General features: G+C 36.2%; 1 protein-coding gene across 4 annotated transcripts in view; it reads left to right on the forward strand.

Moving 5' to 3' along the window:
* lyst (lysosomal trafficking regulator) overlaps nucleotides 1–14954 on the forward strand; it is a 130720-nt gene that overhangs the window by 110617 nt on the left and 5149 nt on the right. For 3 of the 4 annotated variants that reach the window (XM_077217350.1, XM_077217351.1, XM_077217352.1), the window contains 9 exons: nucleotides 1–157; nucleotides 2504–2644; nucleotides 3619–3836; nucleotides 4666–4896; nucleotides 6589–6778; nucleotides 9082–9218; nucleotides 10682–10780; nucleotides 11788–11927; nucleotides 13238–13335. In XM_077217350.1, coding sequence (XP_077073465.1) covers nucleotides 1–157; nucleotides 2504–2644; nucleotides 3619–3836; nucleotides 4666–4896; nucleotides 6589–6778; nucleotides 9082–9218; nucleotides 10682–10780; nucleotides 11788–11927; nucleotides 13238–13335 — 1411 coding nt within the window. Of the gene's footprint in view, nucleotides 158–2503; nucleotides 2645–3618; nucleotides 3837–4665; nucleotides 4897–6588; nucleotides 6779–9081; nucleotides 9219–10049; nucleotides 10147–10681; nucleotides 10781–11787; nucleotides 11928–13237; nucleotides 13336–14954 lie in introns of those variants that run through there. The other variant, XM_077217353.1, reaches the window with a different exon arrangement.

The following is a 14954-nucleotide window of genomic DNA, read 5'->3' on the forward strand; positions in this document are numbered from 1 at the left end:
TATCTGGAAGAGGAGTTTAAGAAGGGCAAGCGAGAGGACGACCCCATGCCCCCCGTCCAGCCTTATCACTACGGCTCTCACTACTCCAACAGCGGCACCGTGCTTCACTTCCTGGTCAGACTGCCTCCCTTTACCAAGATGTTTCTGGCCTATCAAGGTCAGTTCAACTTTTATCAAAGTTTTCAAAAAATCGTTCAGCCTTTTGACCAGGCAGATTCAAAAATATTAAATGTAAAGGTAAAATGTTTGAGTTAAAAATGTTTCCATGCTATTCTTTAGTAAGTGAACTCACTTAATAATTAAAGGAATATATATTAACCCAACAAAGCCTACTGTCATATTTAATATGCTAATTTCTTTGGCTTCTAATTGATCAACATGATCAAAACTTTGCCGTCGCACACAATCTCCTCCAGTCCTTCTGTCTCTGATTGCTAGTTTAGACTGTTTTATCAAGGAAAAGTATTTTAGTATAATTGTACAAACGTCCTCCTTCAGCTCGAGCTTCACGTTTCTTTCTGCTGTCAAATCTGATTTTTATCAAGTAAACTTAAGAACTTTGATATTGTTAACCCTCTGGGGTCCTTCGGCCCAAATGGACCCGACGCATTTAAATATTAATTTTTTAAAAATCATAGCTTCATCGGAATGGTTTGAAATTTGGCGACTTTTTTGGTACTTGGTATATGAACATCCAAAAAAATTGGGGACAGGATTTTAATAATCTAAGTGGTTGTAAAAAAAAATTGTCACACTCAGGACCTTCGGGTCCAAATGGACCCGGATAGGAAATGAATGGCAAATTGGCAAAAATGTGAAAATGCCGAGTTTTTTTGTGCGTACAATCTACAAATCAGCCCCGATCCAGAAAAAAAACACACAACAGTGAAGGGGTGAATCTATAAAACATCAAGAGTGCAAAACAGACACATCCACACACACACACACACACACACACACAAACACACACACACACACACACACACACACACACACACACACACACACACACACACACACACAAACACACTTTTATACATAAACAAACTAATAAATTCAGATTACCTATGTGTTTTGCATTTTTAAAATGCTCAGTTTGTCCACCAGATGGCATCCATCTCATTTCAAAAATTGCTTTCATGAGGTCTAGGCTTGACTCTAAAATGAAATACAGCTTTAAAAAATATATATATATATTTTTTTTTTTTTATTATAATTTTCTATTATATTCAATGGGGGGGAAACTGGGGGGAAATGGGTCATATTTATTGCATAAATATTAATTAAAAATCATAAAATTCTCAAAACACCAAAAAAGAAAAGAAAAAATATTATAAAAAACAAGTTAAAAAAAAAATATGATTTTCTTTTAATAAATATGAATCCCACCCTTCCGGCCCTTTTGGACCCGGAGGTCCTGAGTGTGACTCTGAAATGAAGGACCCAATATTTCTAAATGAACACTTACCGCACTGAAGCAACTTCCGTTTACTTGATTATCAATAAATAATTATTTTGAATGTCAATTATGATCATCAGCCTTTTTAGGAAGATTTATTAGTTCATCGTTCATTCATCATTGTATCGCATTGCATTATATGTTTTAAAAATACAGAGCTTTGATCATAAAACTAAGCATTTAAATATCATCTTATTAAGACAAATATCATCTTATAAAAGACATATTTATATGCATTTTATGTCAGTATCTGCTACACTGTTATGTAGATCTCATTGATTTACATTATAAGCATAAGAATATCATCACTTTTTGAACATATGAACATTAGCATCGGCACCAAATACCATGAATGCGTTTTCATAAAAGCCTGTTGTATATCAAATATGATACTTAATTAAAAAAACATGCAAATGATTTTGTTTTAGATTTTATCTAAAGGTTCAATAAACTTCTCATTAATCTTTTTTCCTGACTATTATTTCATATGTCAGGCTTTACAGGGTTAATGTATAGCAATATTAATACACATATTTTTACTAAAACCTTTAAATATATGGAAAACACACTGTGTGTTGCGCCTAGCATCATCCTTTAACACAACATTTCGTACCTTATTATGTTAATGTTCATGATTTGCATATTCAAGAAAACAGAAGCTCCGGAACATAAATATCAATTACTTAAAAATCTAATGCAACCACCCCTTAAAAAACACTGAATGAGGATCTGTTGTCTGTTCATAACTCGTTGAGGTTTTTGCTGCATCACCCTCTTCAATTAGGATTCAGCATCGCCACGTTTTTAATATTTAACAGCACCTGCGTTTGCAGCAACGTCTTCAAACATATCAGTGTAATGCTTTTAAAGGCTGTCATTGAAAAGGGTCTTTCTGAAGTCTCACGCTACATGCATTAGCCTCAGAAAGATGATCAGGCCTTTCATCAAGCCTCTTTCCTTCTTTCTCCGTCTATTTTTAGTACAGTTGGTTTATCCATATTAGGTAACACAAGAAACTAATGAAAGGTTTTGTGTGTCTCGCAGACCAGAGCTTTGATATTCCCGACCGAACGTTTCACTCCATGAACACCACATGGCGTCTGTCGTCCTTCGAGTCCATGACGGATGTCAAAGAGCTCATCCCAGAGTTCTTCTACCTGCCCGAGTTTCTGGTCAACAGAGAAGGTGGACGCTCTTTTACACCTGGTTTTCTTCTTCTAGCATCCAACTTCTCATGAAGGAAATGTCTGTCACAATCAAAAAAGAAAATAACCTCATCCTTCCCTCGGGTCATTATGACCCGGAATTTTTTTTTTTTTTTAAATTTTTTTTAAATTGAGTGTTCATTGGAGGGGTCCAAGACCCCAGGACTTTTGTCGCACTTGAACAACGAATTCACAAACATTTTTTAATGGATTCGAAGAGTTTTCTGGTTGAAATTTAAAAAGTAACAAATAACAAATAGCAGTAAGTAACAAATCTTGGGTCAATTTGACCCCCATAGGAATGAATGGAATGCGAGGAATGCTTCAGTACACATAGAAAAACCTAAAAACGCTCAAAATTCAAACTAAAAATGCTAAAACTTTAGCAAACATTTTTTTTTATAATATCTACATGTGTATCCGAATGCATACTGAAGAGAAACTGACTTTAGGACCCAGAGGAACAGCTCATTTGCGCTATATAGAGCTATAAGGCCATCTAGTGGCAAGAGTCATGAAATATCATGTTATATTATTTTTTTTTATATATTAAGAGGTCGGCAAAGACACCCAATGTAAGATATTTTGAGCAGAATTAAAAGGCTTATGCATGAAATTGTGAGTTATTTTGAATTTAAGTTGAAAGAATGTGAGGAATGTGCTTAAATTACTATTTATTTATTGATTATTTATTGATTAAATATAGTAATTTAAAGGTAAATTTAAAAAAATTGCATTCAAAATATTATCAAAATGAAATAAAATTATCTTTCTGGACAAAAAAAAAAAATGTAAGTATAATTTTAGGGAAGGGAAGGATTTGCTACAGGACGCGAGGGAAGGATGAGGGTAACCTAGATATAACCAATGAATATTCATGTAAAACATTCAAGAATCATATTAAAAACAGCTTCCTAATGTGAGCGTGGTATTTCCCGCTCTTCCCTCTGGCAGGTTTTGACTTTGGCGTGCGGCAGAACAGCGAGCGGGTGAACCACGTGAATCTGCCGCCCTGGGCCAGGAACGACCCGAGACTCTTCATCCTCATACACAGACAGGCTCTGGAATCGGATCAAGTCTCCCAGACGCTCTGCCAGTGGATTGACCTGGTGTTCGGGCTCAAGCAAAAGGGCAAAGCTGCAGTCCACGCCATCAATGTCTTTCATCCTGCAGTACGATTCCTTATTACGTATAGCTTTAGCACTGATATTTTACGTATTTTGATCTTTTAAAAAATAAAAGCTTGTCAAAAACATGTTCAGCTACAAAGAATAATATTGTTCTTAAAAGAAATTAAGCTTATTTTAGGACTACTACCGTTCAAAAGTTTGGGGTTGGTACGATTTTTAAAATGTTTTTGAAGAAAGTTTCTTAGGCTCACCAAGGCTGCATAATCTGCATATTTGATCAAAAATACAGTAAAAACAGTGGAATATTATTAAAAATGTTAATACTCATTTTCTATGTAAATATATAGTAAAATGTAGTTTATTCCTGTGATCGAAAGCTGAATTTTCAGCATCATAACTCTAGTCTTCAGTGTAAAATGATCCTTCAGAAATCACTATAATATGATGATTTGCTGCTCAAGAAACTTTTATGATTATTATCAATGTTGAAAACACTTTTTATATTTTCGTGGACACTGTGATAAATTTATTTTCAGGATTCATTGATGAATAAAAAGTTTAAAAAGAGCAGACTTTATTTGGAATAGAAACATTTTGTAAAATTATAAATGTCTACTGTCATGTTTGTTTAATTTAATGCATGCTTGCCAAGTAAAAATATAAATTTCTTAAAAAAAAAAAAAAAAATCTGACCCAAAACTTTTGAACAGTATTCTATGAATCAGCATTACTGTATATCGGCTGTCTTTGCTCTTTCCATTTTTCAAATCCATCAAACATTTATAAACCCATATCGGACATACGCTTCAGCCTGTTAACTATTATCTGTAAATAAATCAGGTTTTCCCTCTCTCTCTTTCTCTCTCTTTAGACTTACTTTGGCATGGACGTTTCTGCTGTTGAAGACCCTGTACAGCGTCGGGCTCTTGAAACTATGATCAAGACGTACGGCCAAACTCCCAGACAACTGTTCAACGCTTCCCACATCAGCCGAGCGGGAACCAAACTCCTCTCGGATGCAGAACTGCCCGCGGCCATGGGCCTCCTGGTGCAGCTGGCCTTCAGAGAGAGCCGGGAACAGCCCAAAGACTCCACATACCCGGTACAGCAAACACAAGCTGCGGAAATCATTGTGCGGTTTGACATTAAATAGCTTAAGGATGATATTAAAGTGCCCCTGTTATGCTATTTTTAAGGTTCCTAGTTTTGTTTTAGAGTTTTCTACGATACGTTTACCTGCATCTAGGCCGGCCCTTGACTAAATATTTTACTAGCCGACTAGTAGTCGTTCATTTAAGTGATTAATCGACTAATTACAGCCCAATTACTACAGCACAAAGACTCCACCTACCCAGTACGGAAATTATTGTGCAGTTTGACATTAAATAGCTTAAAGATGAACTGAAATTTGAAAATAGGTGATATAACAGATGTATTTGATTTATTCTCATTGGTACAAATATTAAAATGGCAGAATTTGTTAAAATGGATAAAATGGTAGGTTGAAAATGCTGTTGTTGTTACATGGGCGCCGCCATGTTGGATTTCAACATTCGGCTACGTCACTGGCATGATAGGCTACTCCGTTGCCAACCAACACTAGCAGAGCTAGCTTCTCTCTACCCCCTGCCTTGTCAACAAAATTATTCTAGTCGTGATTTCTTGTGTTTAATCCTAGGTACGAGAGACAGATGTGTTGAAAACGTCATGAAGCGTCTGACATCAAATGTTTTATTTAGCTAACGTTACAAGTCCAAAGCATACTCGAATCCTTGATATTCGGCTGAGGGGAAAAGATGTAACGTTAATGTTAGTTCACGGCACAGGATGGGGACGGAATCCTATTCCTCCTTCCCAAATGCCCCCTCGCCCAAAGAGTGAACTGCCGGTACGCTGTTAACCTAAATATTCTGAGAAAAGGATATAACAATTTAGCCTAGCCTAGCCCAGTCGCCAATTCGTATAATATTACGAATATAATATAATATAATAATGAATGTAAATGGCGCTCCAGCGTCTCATCTCGGACATCCCTTAGAGATAGCATAGCCTCCTCCAACACGTCTCTCTCACCGCACGGTATCCGGAATGAACGGTGCATGGTGATGCATGTTCGCCGATCAATAAATGTTACAGGTTGACCTCTCTGCAACAGATCAACTCCGGTGCAGTGTCCATGCTCCCGCAGCGCCCACACCAGTCATTTCCCCCTTTAAAATTACTCATTTTCATGTGTGTATATTAGGACCTACAGCTGCTGCCTATATACCTTCGCGGGTCCTACAATGCCAGTGACGTCATCGAAATTACCAGCGTTCTTATACTAACAAACGCAATTTTTGTGTTGCTTAAAAAAAGCTATATTGATATTTTTAGTTAACATTTTTTGTGTAATTTACTTTTAATTGTCATAACACGTTATCAATGTTGATTTTTTTCAGTTCATCTTTAAGGATGATATTAAAGTGCCCCTGTTATGCTATTTTTAAGCTTCCTAGTTTTGTTTTCAAGTCTCCTACAATAGGTTTTACAGCAGGGTTTGAAATTAACCCTTTCACTCACCGGCCAATTTGGCTACTAAATTGTTAAGTTACCGGCCATTCAGAACGTCTACTAGCCAAAAAAAAACAAAAAACTACACTTCAGTCTCTCTAAACAAACCCCCTCCTTCACGAGAGTCGACTCTGCTGTGATTGGTCAGGGTCTGTTGTGATTGGTCGACCGCTTACACCGTGTGTCGCATGAATCCCAAATGATTTTTTATAGCCTTTAAATCCTCTCCTGTGATTTCCAGAGTCCTCTGCCATGGATAAAGGGCTTGAAATGGGGCGAGTACGTGGGATCCCCCAGTGCTCCGGACCCCGTGGTGTGTTTCAGCCAACCTCACGGCGAACGCTTCGGGTCCCTGCTGGCACTGCCCACACGAGCCATCTGCGGTCTCTCCCGCAAGTTCTGCCTCATGATGATCTACAGCAAAGAGCAAGGTGGAGAAACTGCCTCATCATTCATACACACATACAATTATAAACCAGGGGCCGTATTCACAAAGAATTTTATTTTACCACTAGGAGTAGTCCTGAATCACACTACAATATTTTAGCTAGGAGTTTTCTCTTAAAAGTTATTCACAACGCCTTTCAGACCTACTCTTAGTAAGGAAAAATTACAACTCCTAAACTAAGAGTGAGTCTTCGTTGCTATGGATGACGTCAATTCTCATGCACGAGTTTCCTCGCAATGATTACGGTGATTGGTTGTTAGATGACAGGGCCATCATGCGGAACATAACACAGACGCAACAAATCATGGAATTACGACATCTAAATAGGTCTGTGTCCTACACAAAATAATAATAGTAATGTCATCGAAATGCATATATAATGACATGTTTGTGCAGGCCCCAGTGAAGTGTAATTCTAAAAAGGCAGAGAGAGAGAGAAAAGTGGTGAATTAAATTAAATTAAATTAAGGTACCCTAATGAAACCGCCACTTGACTAATAATGAAAAACGACACTTGCATTAACACTTGCTTGGTTAATTGACATCCTATTAGTATGGAAGCTTGTTTCCGCCACTGAATAAAAAAAAATAATAATTGCGACTTTTTATCTCACAATTGCGAGATATGAAGTCAGAATTGTGAGAAATAAAGTCACAATTGTGAGATAAAAAGTCGCAATTAACTATTTTTATTTTTCATTCTGTGGCGGAAACAAGCTTCCATAGCCTAGACTACTTACTATTGAAGTAATGTAATAGTTGAATGACGGTGGATTATGAACTCGCCAAAACGGAAAAGAAAGCCCAACTGGACGCAGGATCAATTACTGCTGCTGGCCCAGTTGGTGCTGAAAAAAAAAACATAATAAAAGGGAATTTGTGGGGATTATTTCTAAAAAAAAAATCTCTAATATAATTAGGATACCACATTTACAATATAAATGACACAAGAGAGCAAACAAAATGCATAAATCTTGTTTAATTTGGTCTCTTACCAAATTCTGATACATTATAACTTTAAAAAAAAATGTTTTTTCAGACTTGAAAAGGGGAATATTGAGTGCGGTGCTCAGCCTTACCCAGTCTTAAACCGGAAATTATAATATTCTTTTCAAAATTGTTGGGCTATTAGATAACTTGCTGGGCTAGTGTAACGGTGTACTATCTAGCTATAATAACATGATCACTTAAGGTAGGCAATATGACCAAAATCTTAGCAGCAGCTAAGACAATATTAGATTGTTTTCACTTTAAGACCTACACTAATGCAACGATCCAATACTTGCGCACGTCAAAAACTGTTTGTTCACTTAAGACATAATCATCAACAGGCATTTTGGCATGATTATGTGTGTATTTGACCGTTAAGAGAACACAATTTTGTACTCGACAAGTAGACAAATCTAAAGCAAGTCTGATCAATATGTCATTACCGAATTGAGTTATCTTATCGACATCTCTATCCTTGTGAAAATAATACATTACAACTTTAATTAAATAAGGGATAGTTCAATAAGAGAATTATAATTACATTTTTTTGTGACCTTTTAATTTTTTATGCAGGATTTTGTGCTGTATTCAGCGATAGCCGATTCCTGAAAAACTGGAGGGACTTGCAACTGTTAATTGGCAACATTGATAATAATAATATATGTTTCTTGAGCATCAAATCATCATATTATAGTGATTTCTGAAGGATCATGTGACACTGAAGACTGGAGTAATGATGCTGAAAATTCAGCTTTGATCAGAGGAATAAATTACACTTTACTATATATTCACATAGAAAACTTGTAATAATATTCTTCTGGTTTTACTGTATTTTTAATCAAATAAATGCAGCCTTGGTGGACCGAAGACGTCTTTCAAAAACATAAAAAATCTTACAGAAACTTTTTAATGGTACTGTCTATGAATTTCTGATGCATTCCAAATGTATTGTGTACATCTACATTTATTAATACACATCCACATTTATACACTTATTAGCATATATTTCTATTCAAATCAAAACAGATGTCAATAACAGATGTGAAAAAACGGGAACCCAGACCTCTTTAAAGAGGAAATCAGACTGTTTATCAACCATAACAGTCATAATCTGTGTAAATACTGAATGATTAATCAGCCCAACTATTCTAGAACTTGATTGTGTTTTGGTCCATGGTATTTTATCCCAATTATCCACATAAATGAACCCAGTTCTCATAGTACCTGAAGATATTAAGTTTGCCATCATAGAAAATGAGCTCAAAGTACAATGAAGTGTTTCTCTCTCCATCTCAGGTGTTCGGAGCATGCACAGCACAGACATACAGTGGTCTGCTATCCTGAGCTGGGGTTACACCGACAACATGCTGCGTCTGAAGAGCAAACAGAGCGAGCCGCCCATCAACTTCATCCAGTGCTCACCACTGCACCAGGTCAGAGTCGTAAACACCGCTAACATACGCCGGCTACGCTTGGACAGTTTTCAGATTCAGTTTGTGATGTGGCAGTACACTCGTCTGTTATTTGTATATGTACAGCACTCTCTACTCAAAATTGACTTAAAAATCTGTAAACACTTTACAATAAGGTTCTTTAGTTAACATTAGCTAATGTAACATGAACTAACAATGATGAATACATTTGTTACAGTATTTATTAATCTTTGTTAATGTTAGTTAACAAATATAAAGCTGTTCATTGTTTGTTCATGTTAGTTCACAGTGCATTAGCTAATGTTAACAAATACAACCTTTGATTTTAATAACGTATTAGTAAATGTTGAAAATTAATATTAACAATGAATAAAAAATGCTGTAGAAGTATTGTTCATTCTTAGTTCATGTTAACTAAGGTAGTTAACTAATGAACCTTATTGTAAAGTGTAAAGTGCTGGCTCTGTTGCATGAGAACTGAACTGAGCTGGACGATGACATCATTTTTTGCAGAAATGCTTTATAGAGGAAATTAACTAATTTAATAATTGATGATCTTTACAATGGAACTGAATCAACACTGAACTGAACAACAGCCGAAATGCATTATTTTCCTGTTAACCCTGCTTTGAAACAAACTGTATTGTATAAAGAAATGCTATAGAAATAAAGCTGACTTGACAAAGCATAGCTCACAAAAACATGTACAGGTCATATTTTACCCCTAAATCAAAAGAACACAATAAGACACTTTCATTTTTGACGTTCTAAACGGGTTTTGTGAGATTCGTCGTCTCCGTTCTGATCTGGGTCTCTCTGGTCTCTCCTCAGGTGTCGAGTTGTGCCTGGGTGCCGGAAAATATGTATTTTATATAAAAAATTTAAATAGTATTTTTGTTCATTTTTGCATACCAATTAACTTAAGCAATAATCTGCCTAGTGCCGTCTTTGAAAAAGATCAAACTTGTGTCTGTTGCTCTAAAGCATTCAAGATTTACGACAATTTAATTTTCAAGTCCATAATAACAAAGTTAATAAATGGATTATAAATACATTGTAAATATAATTTAGAACCATAAAATCCCTTAAAAATACAAAATGTATAAAAAAAAAATAATAATTAAAAACATTTGAAAAAAATAAGTTTTGACCGACACATGAAGAGCACCAGAGTATTGCTGCCAAGGCTTTGAGTGCTAGTGTAAAAAAACAAATTTTTTTTTTTTTTTTTTTTGAGTGAAATATGTGCCAGGCTGGTTCTTAATGGGTTTTAATTTTGATATTGAGTGAAATATGCGCCAGGCTTGTTCTTAATGGGTTTTAATTTTGAGTGAAATATGTGCCAGGCTTGTTCTTAATGGGTTTTTTGAGGTTCACCCTTTACGTAATCACGTGATCAAAATGTCCCCTGCGTGTGTTTCCTCGTCTCCGTTCTGATCTGGGTCTCTCTGGTCTCTCCTCAGGTGTCGAGTTGTGCCTGGGTGCCGGACAGTTGTCAGCTGTTTACGGGCAGCAAGTGTGGAGTCATTACCGCCTACAGCAACCGCTTCACCACCACCATGGTGCGTAACCATGGCAACATGCCCCCACCCACGCAGCCGCCCACGTCCATTATCACTCCCTGTAGAGCACCTACACACACACACACACACACACACACACACACAGTGTTTGAAGTGGCCTTGTTAGTCATCTCCCGGTTGCCCTAGAAACACATTTCCTGCGGCCCACAGGTGGGCTGAAGTCTGGGCGTCAGACGGCGCTTTCATTGATAACCTGTTTCTCTTATTCGTTTCAACCAATCTTTCTGACATTTGGAGAGTTATTTCAGTTGATATCATTTCATATGCATTCTTATCAAGTTCATTTTATTTAGTCATTTAATTTTATTTATTTTTCTCATTCTCATATAACATTCAGGAATGAGGGCAATGTGTAGTCTTGTTTCAAGATATCGTATTGCTGTTAATGGTTCCCTGTTTATGTAAAGCTTAATAAAGAATTAAACAATTAAATATAAAATAAAGATGACATAGATGATAAAAAGGAGAAATAAAAAACTGTTTCGATCAGCAAAAGCAGATATTCTGAAGAATGCTCACACTGCTCTTTTCCAAGACCAGATATCGTCAAGGTCCATAGAAATTATTTTTAAAAAATTTGGTTATTTAGTGTATATGAATTTCAGATTTGCTTCACATGTGCATCTACATGCATATATTTATTAGCAGATCTTTTTATTCAAATCAAACAGATACCAACAGTTTATCAACCAACAGCCATAATCTGAAAATGCACAAGTACTGAATGATTAATAAGCCCAACTAAAGTGCATTATCAGCCAATTACTTGCCTGCATTTTCCTCCATGACCAGTTTCAGTGCTTTTATTGATTGTAATCTTACATACAGCCATGTGGTGGTTTGTTTACCCTGAACCATAAAACCAGATCAGAATCATCTGTTAAAGCGCTCTTTCAGCTCATTCAGGCCATTATCGGTGCTCTAATGAGGCTATTAGCCAAACCCCTGAGATCTGCAGTTACAGTCGTTCTCCATGTGTTCTTCAGCCCACAGAGATGGAGGTGGAGGCTCAGGTTCACCTGTACGGTCACACGGCCGAGGTCACGGGCCTGTTCGTCTGTAAACCCTACAGTATCCTCATCAGTGTGAGTCGGGACGGCACCTGCATCCTCTGGGACCTCAACAGGTCTGTGCTCAGTGAGATCACTTTAGTCTTAACCATTCATATATTCAGGGTCATGAAAACCTGGAAGAGCCATGGAAATTTATTGGTAAAATGTGTATGTACCCTGTATATTACATTTATGCATTTAGCAGACACTTTTACTCAAAACAACGGGGAGCAAAAGCGGTTTAGCCAATGATATTTTTAATAAGTGACAACGATATTCATAATATACAATGCCAGGTTTAGTAGACAATTATATTAGGATGCATATTAGGATATATTAAAGGAAAGTAGATGCAGAAAAGATATTAAAGTTGACTTAAATTAGTCAAGAACTTCACACTTTTACACATCAAAATCAACAGTATGAAATTCAATTTCAGGAGCAGTTTCTATTTTAGGAGCATTAAGACACCTTTTGCCCTCAAATTCTTATTACTATATGTACAAAATTACAATTCTATATATAAAAATATATATATATTAATGTATTTTGACGTATTATTTAATTTAAAGAACTTAGACCTCAAACATAAGTACACTTTAAAATAAAATTTAAAAAAGGATTTTTAGAAGATTATTGAATTACGTTTGACAAGAAAGTACTATTTTCGGTCTTTCTACTTGACTCTTTCCTCGCCATTGACGGAAATTTCTGGGTTTCCATGTTTTCGCTGTTATATGGTGGGGGGGGGGGGGGGGGGGCGCTATTACACATCTTCTGAAAGAGTTCAGAATCGCCTGATCAAAACACAGAAGAAGAAAAAGCAGAAACAAGCAATAGAAGCATTGCTTGCGCACATGTAAAATAACACGATCATCAACATTAAACAGCATATAAATCAAAACTGCCTAATGTTACTGAATGAAATGTCTACTGTGACTGTGAAACTTTGGGGGTGTTGATGGACTCGATCTACTTCATCTGTGTTTTAATCATCGTTCTGGATCCGATCTGAAGTCTTTGACAAAAAAACAGCTTTTTGCTCAAAATGTTGCTTTTTTATTAAACTTATGAGACATTCAACTTATTAAAAGTGTTGATAAAAAAAAGAATGCATTAAGCTAGAATAAAACCGGTATACATTGCATGTTCAGATATCCATACTAACAAATTAAAGTTTTATGAAAATGCTGGCAGTGGCTGGCAACTTTTTTTTAAATACACTGGTGTGGAAAGAGTTAAAGTACTGTATAGAAGTATTTGTACTCCCTTGATATTATAATAATTATGGCTTATTTAAATGAACCCTTTGTTGCAGTATTTTCTGTGTTGTATTGCAGTAATGCGAATCTAATGAGTGTTTGTTTGTGGTTTCTTGTGTTAGGCTGTGTTACGTTCAGAGTCTCACGGGTCACAAGAGTCCAGTGAACGCAGTGTCCGCCAGCGAGACGACAGGAGACATCGCCACAGTCTGTGACTCAGGTGACAAATACCAACCCCAAATATAAGTACAAATATATTTGCAAAAAAATATTAATTTGTAGGCGAGGCAAGTTTATTTATACAGCACATTTCATACACTATGGTAATTCAAAGTGCCTTACACAGAAAGGAATTTAAAATAATCACAACATAAACGCTAGGAAAATTAAAACAGTTATAAAATGAATTAAAAGAGTAAAAAGATGATGCATAGGTAAACTTCTCAAATGGCAAAAAACGGTATATCATATTTTGCATACAGGGCTCCAGACTAACTTTTTTTACATAGAGCGCAAGCAGAAAATTTAGCGGCACACCTTAAATCAGCTTGCAATGCAATTATCCAAATTTCCCCCAAAATAAATGTAATACTGACAAATTCTTCAAAAATAGACTTAACGTACAGATATTACAATGTGCAGTTTTATTCTAAGTTCACAGGCTCCAGACTAACATCTGAGGGCCGCCGCACCGAGACACTGAGCTCTACAACACAGATCTGGCAGCACTGGGGCTGACAATAAAGCACTACGCTTAATTTAGGGTGTAGATGAAATTAACTTGAATTATTATCATTCATAATGTCTTAATATAAATTAAAAAGCAAAACGAGTGAAAAAATTATATTAGGGAGTGAAAATATCTAATAAGCATCCTACTGTTTACAATGGTAAACAGTTTAAATCATTTTAAATAAGAGTTTTCCTACATCTTAAAATTTTTAGTTTTTGGACAGTTTTTTGAAGGATGAACAAAAAATGTGTTGGTCATCGCATTAAAAATAACATTTATATATGATATTATAGTTTTGAAGTGCTGGGAAAAGATGTGTAGTACTTGTAAGCGTTTGACTATTTCTGTCACAATACCATAGTTATGGTTAGAGTTACTACATTAGTATAAATCCATGGTGAATGTTGCTGATCTGTGGACTGAAAGCTTTCTATAAGTGTTTCCACGTCAGCGCTGATCTGATATCGATGGTTTATAACGGAGAACTCTGGATCTCGCAGCGATGATGTTATTAATTCTGAGGCGAATGCAATGGATTTCTTCACTGGATCTCCAGAGTCTGGATCACCTAGTAACAGTGTCGCGTGATCGAGATCGGCCCTCGACTGGCAAGTTCGGGCGCGGCGCTGTCCATTATTGGTCCGAACTAATAAACGGTCCGTGAAGCATAAATGAGTAGCGCATTTTTCTTCTGCTTTCATTTTGTTTGCATTCGCTGCTCAGCAACGTTGTGGTCGCACCAGCGCAACCTAAATAGATATATTTTATATATATATATAAATAAATATACAGGAAAAATTATCGCAAAATGCAACCTGGAGCCCTGGCACAGCTGCTTTCATATTGAAATATGACTGTGTGAAACTCCAGATCTTTACAGAAATGGAAACTAGTTGTAATCTGGGCTTGAACAGCTGGAGGTCTAGGGCAAAGTCTGATTTTCTCCATTACACTCCCTGAAGTCATTAGACTAGTTCTGCAGTCATTCCTTGATTCATGAGTAAACTCTAAAAAATACTGGGTTGTTTCAACCCACGTTTGGGTCAAAAATTAAAACAGTTATTGTAATTAATTAAAGAGTAAAAAGTTGATACATAGATAAACTT

Source organism: Siphateles boraxobius, unplaced genomic scaffold, assembly GCF_051911475.1.
Source record: "Siphateles boraxobius isolate OS27281-9 unplaced genomic scaffold, OSU_SipBor_1 73, whole genome shotgun sequence".
In the NCBI taxonomy this organism is placed as follows: domain Eukaryota; kingdom Metazoa; phylum Chordata; class Actinopteri; order Cypriniformes; family Leuciscidae; genus Siphateles; species Siphateles boraxobius.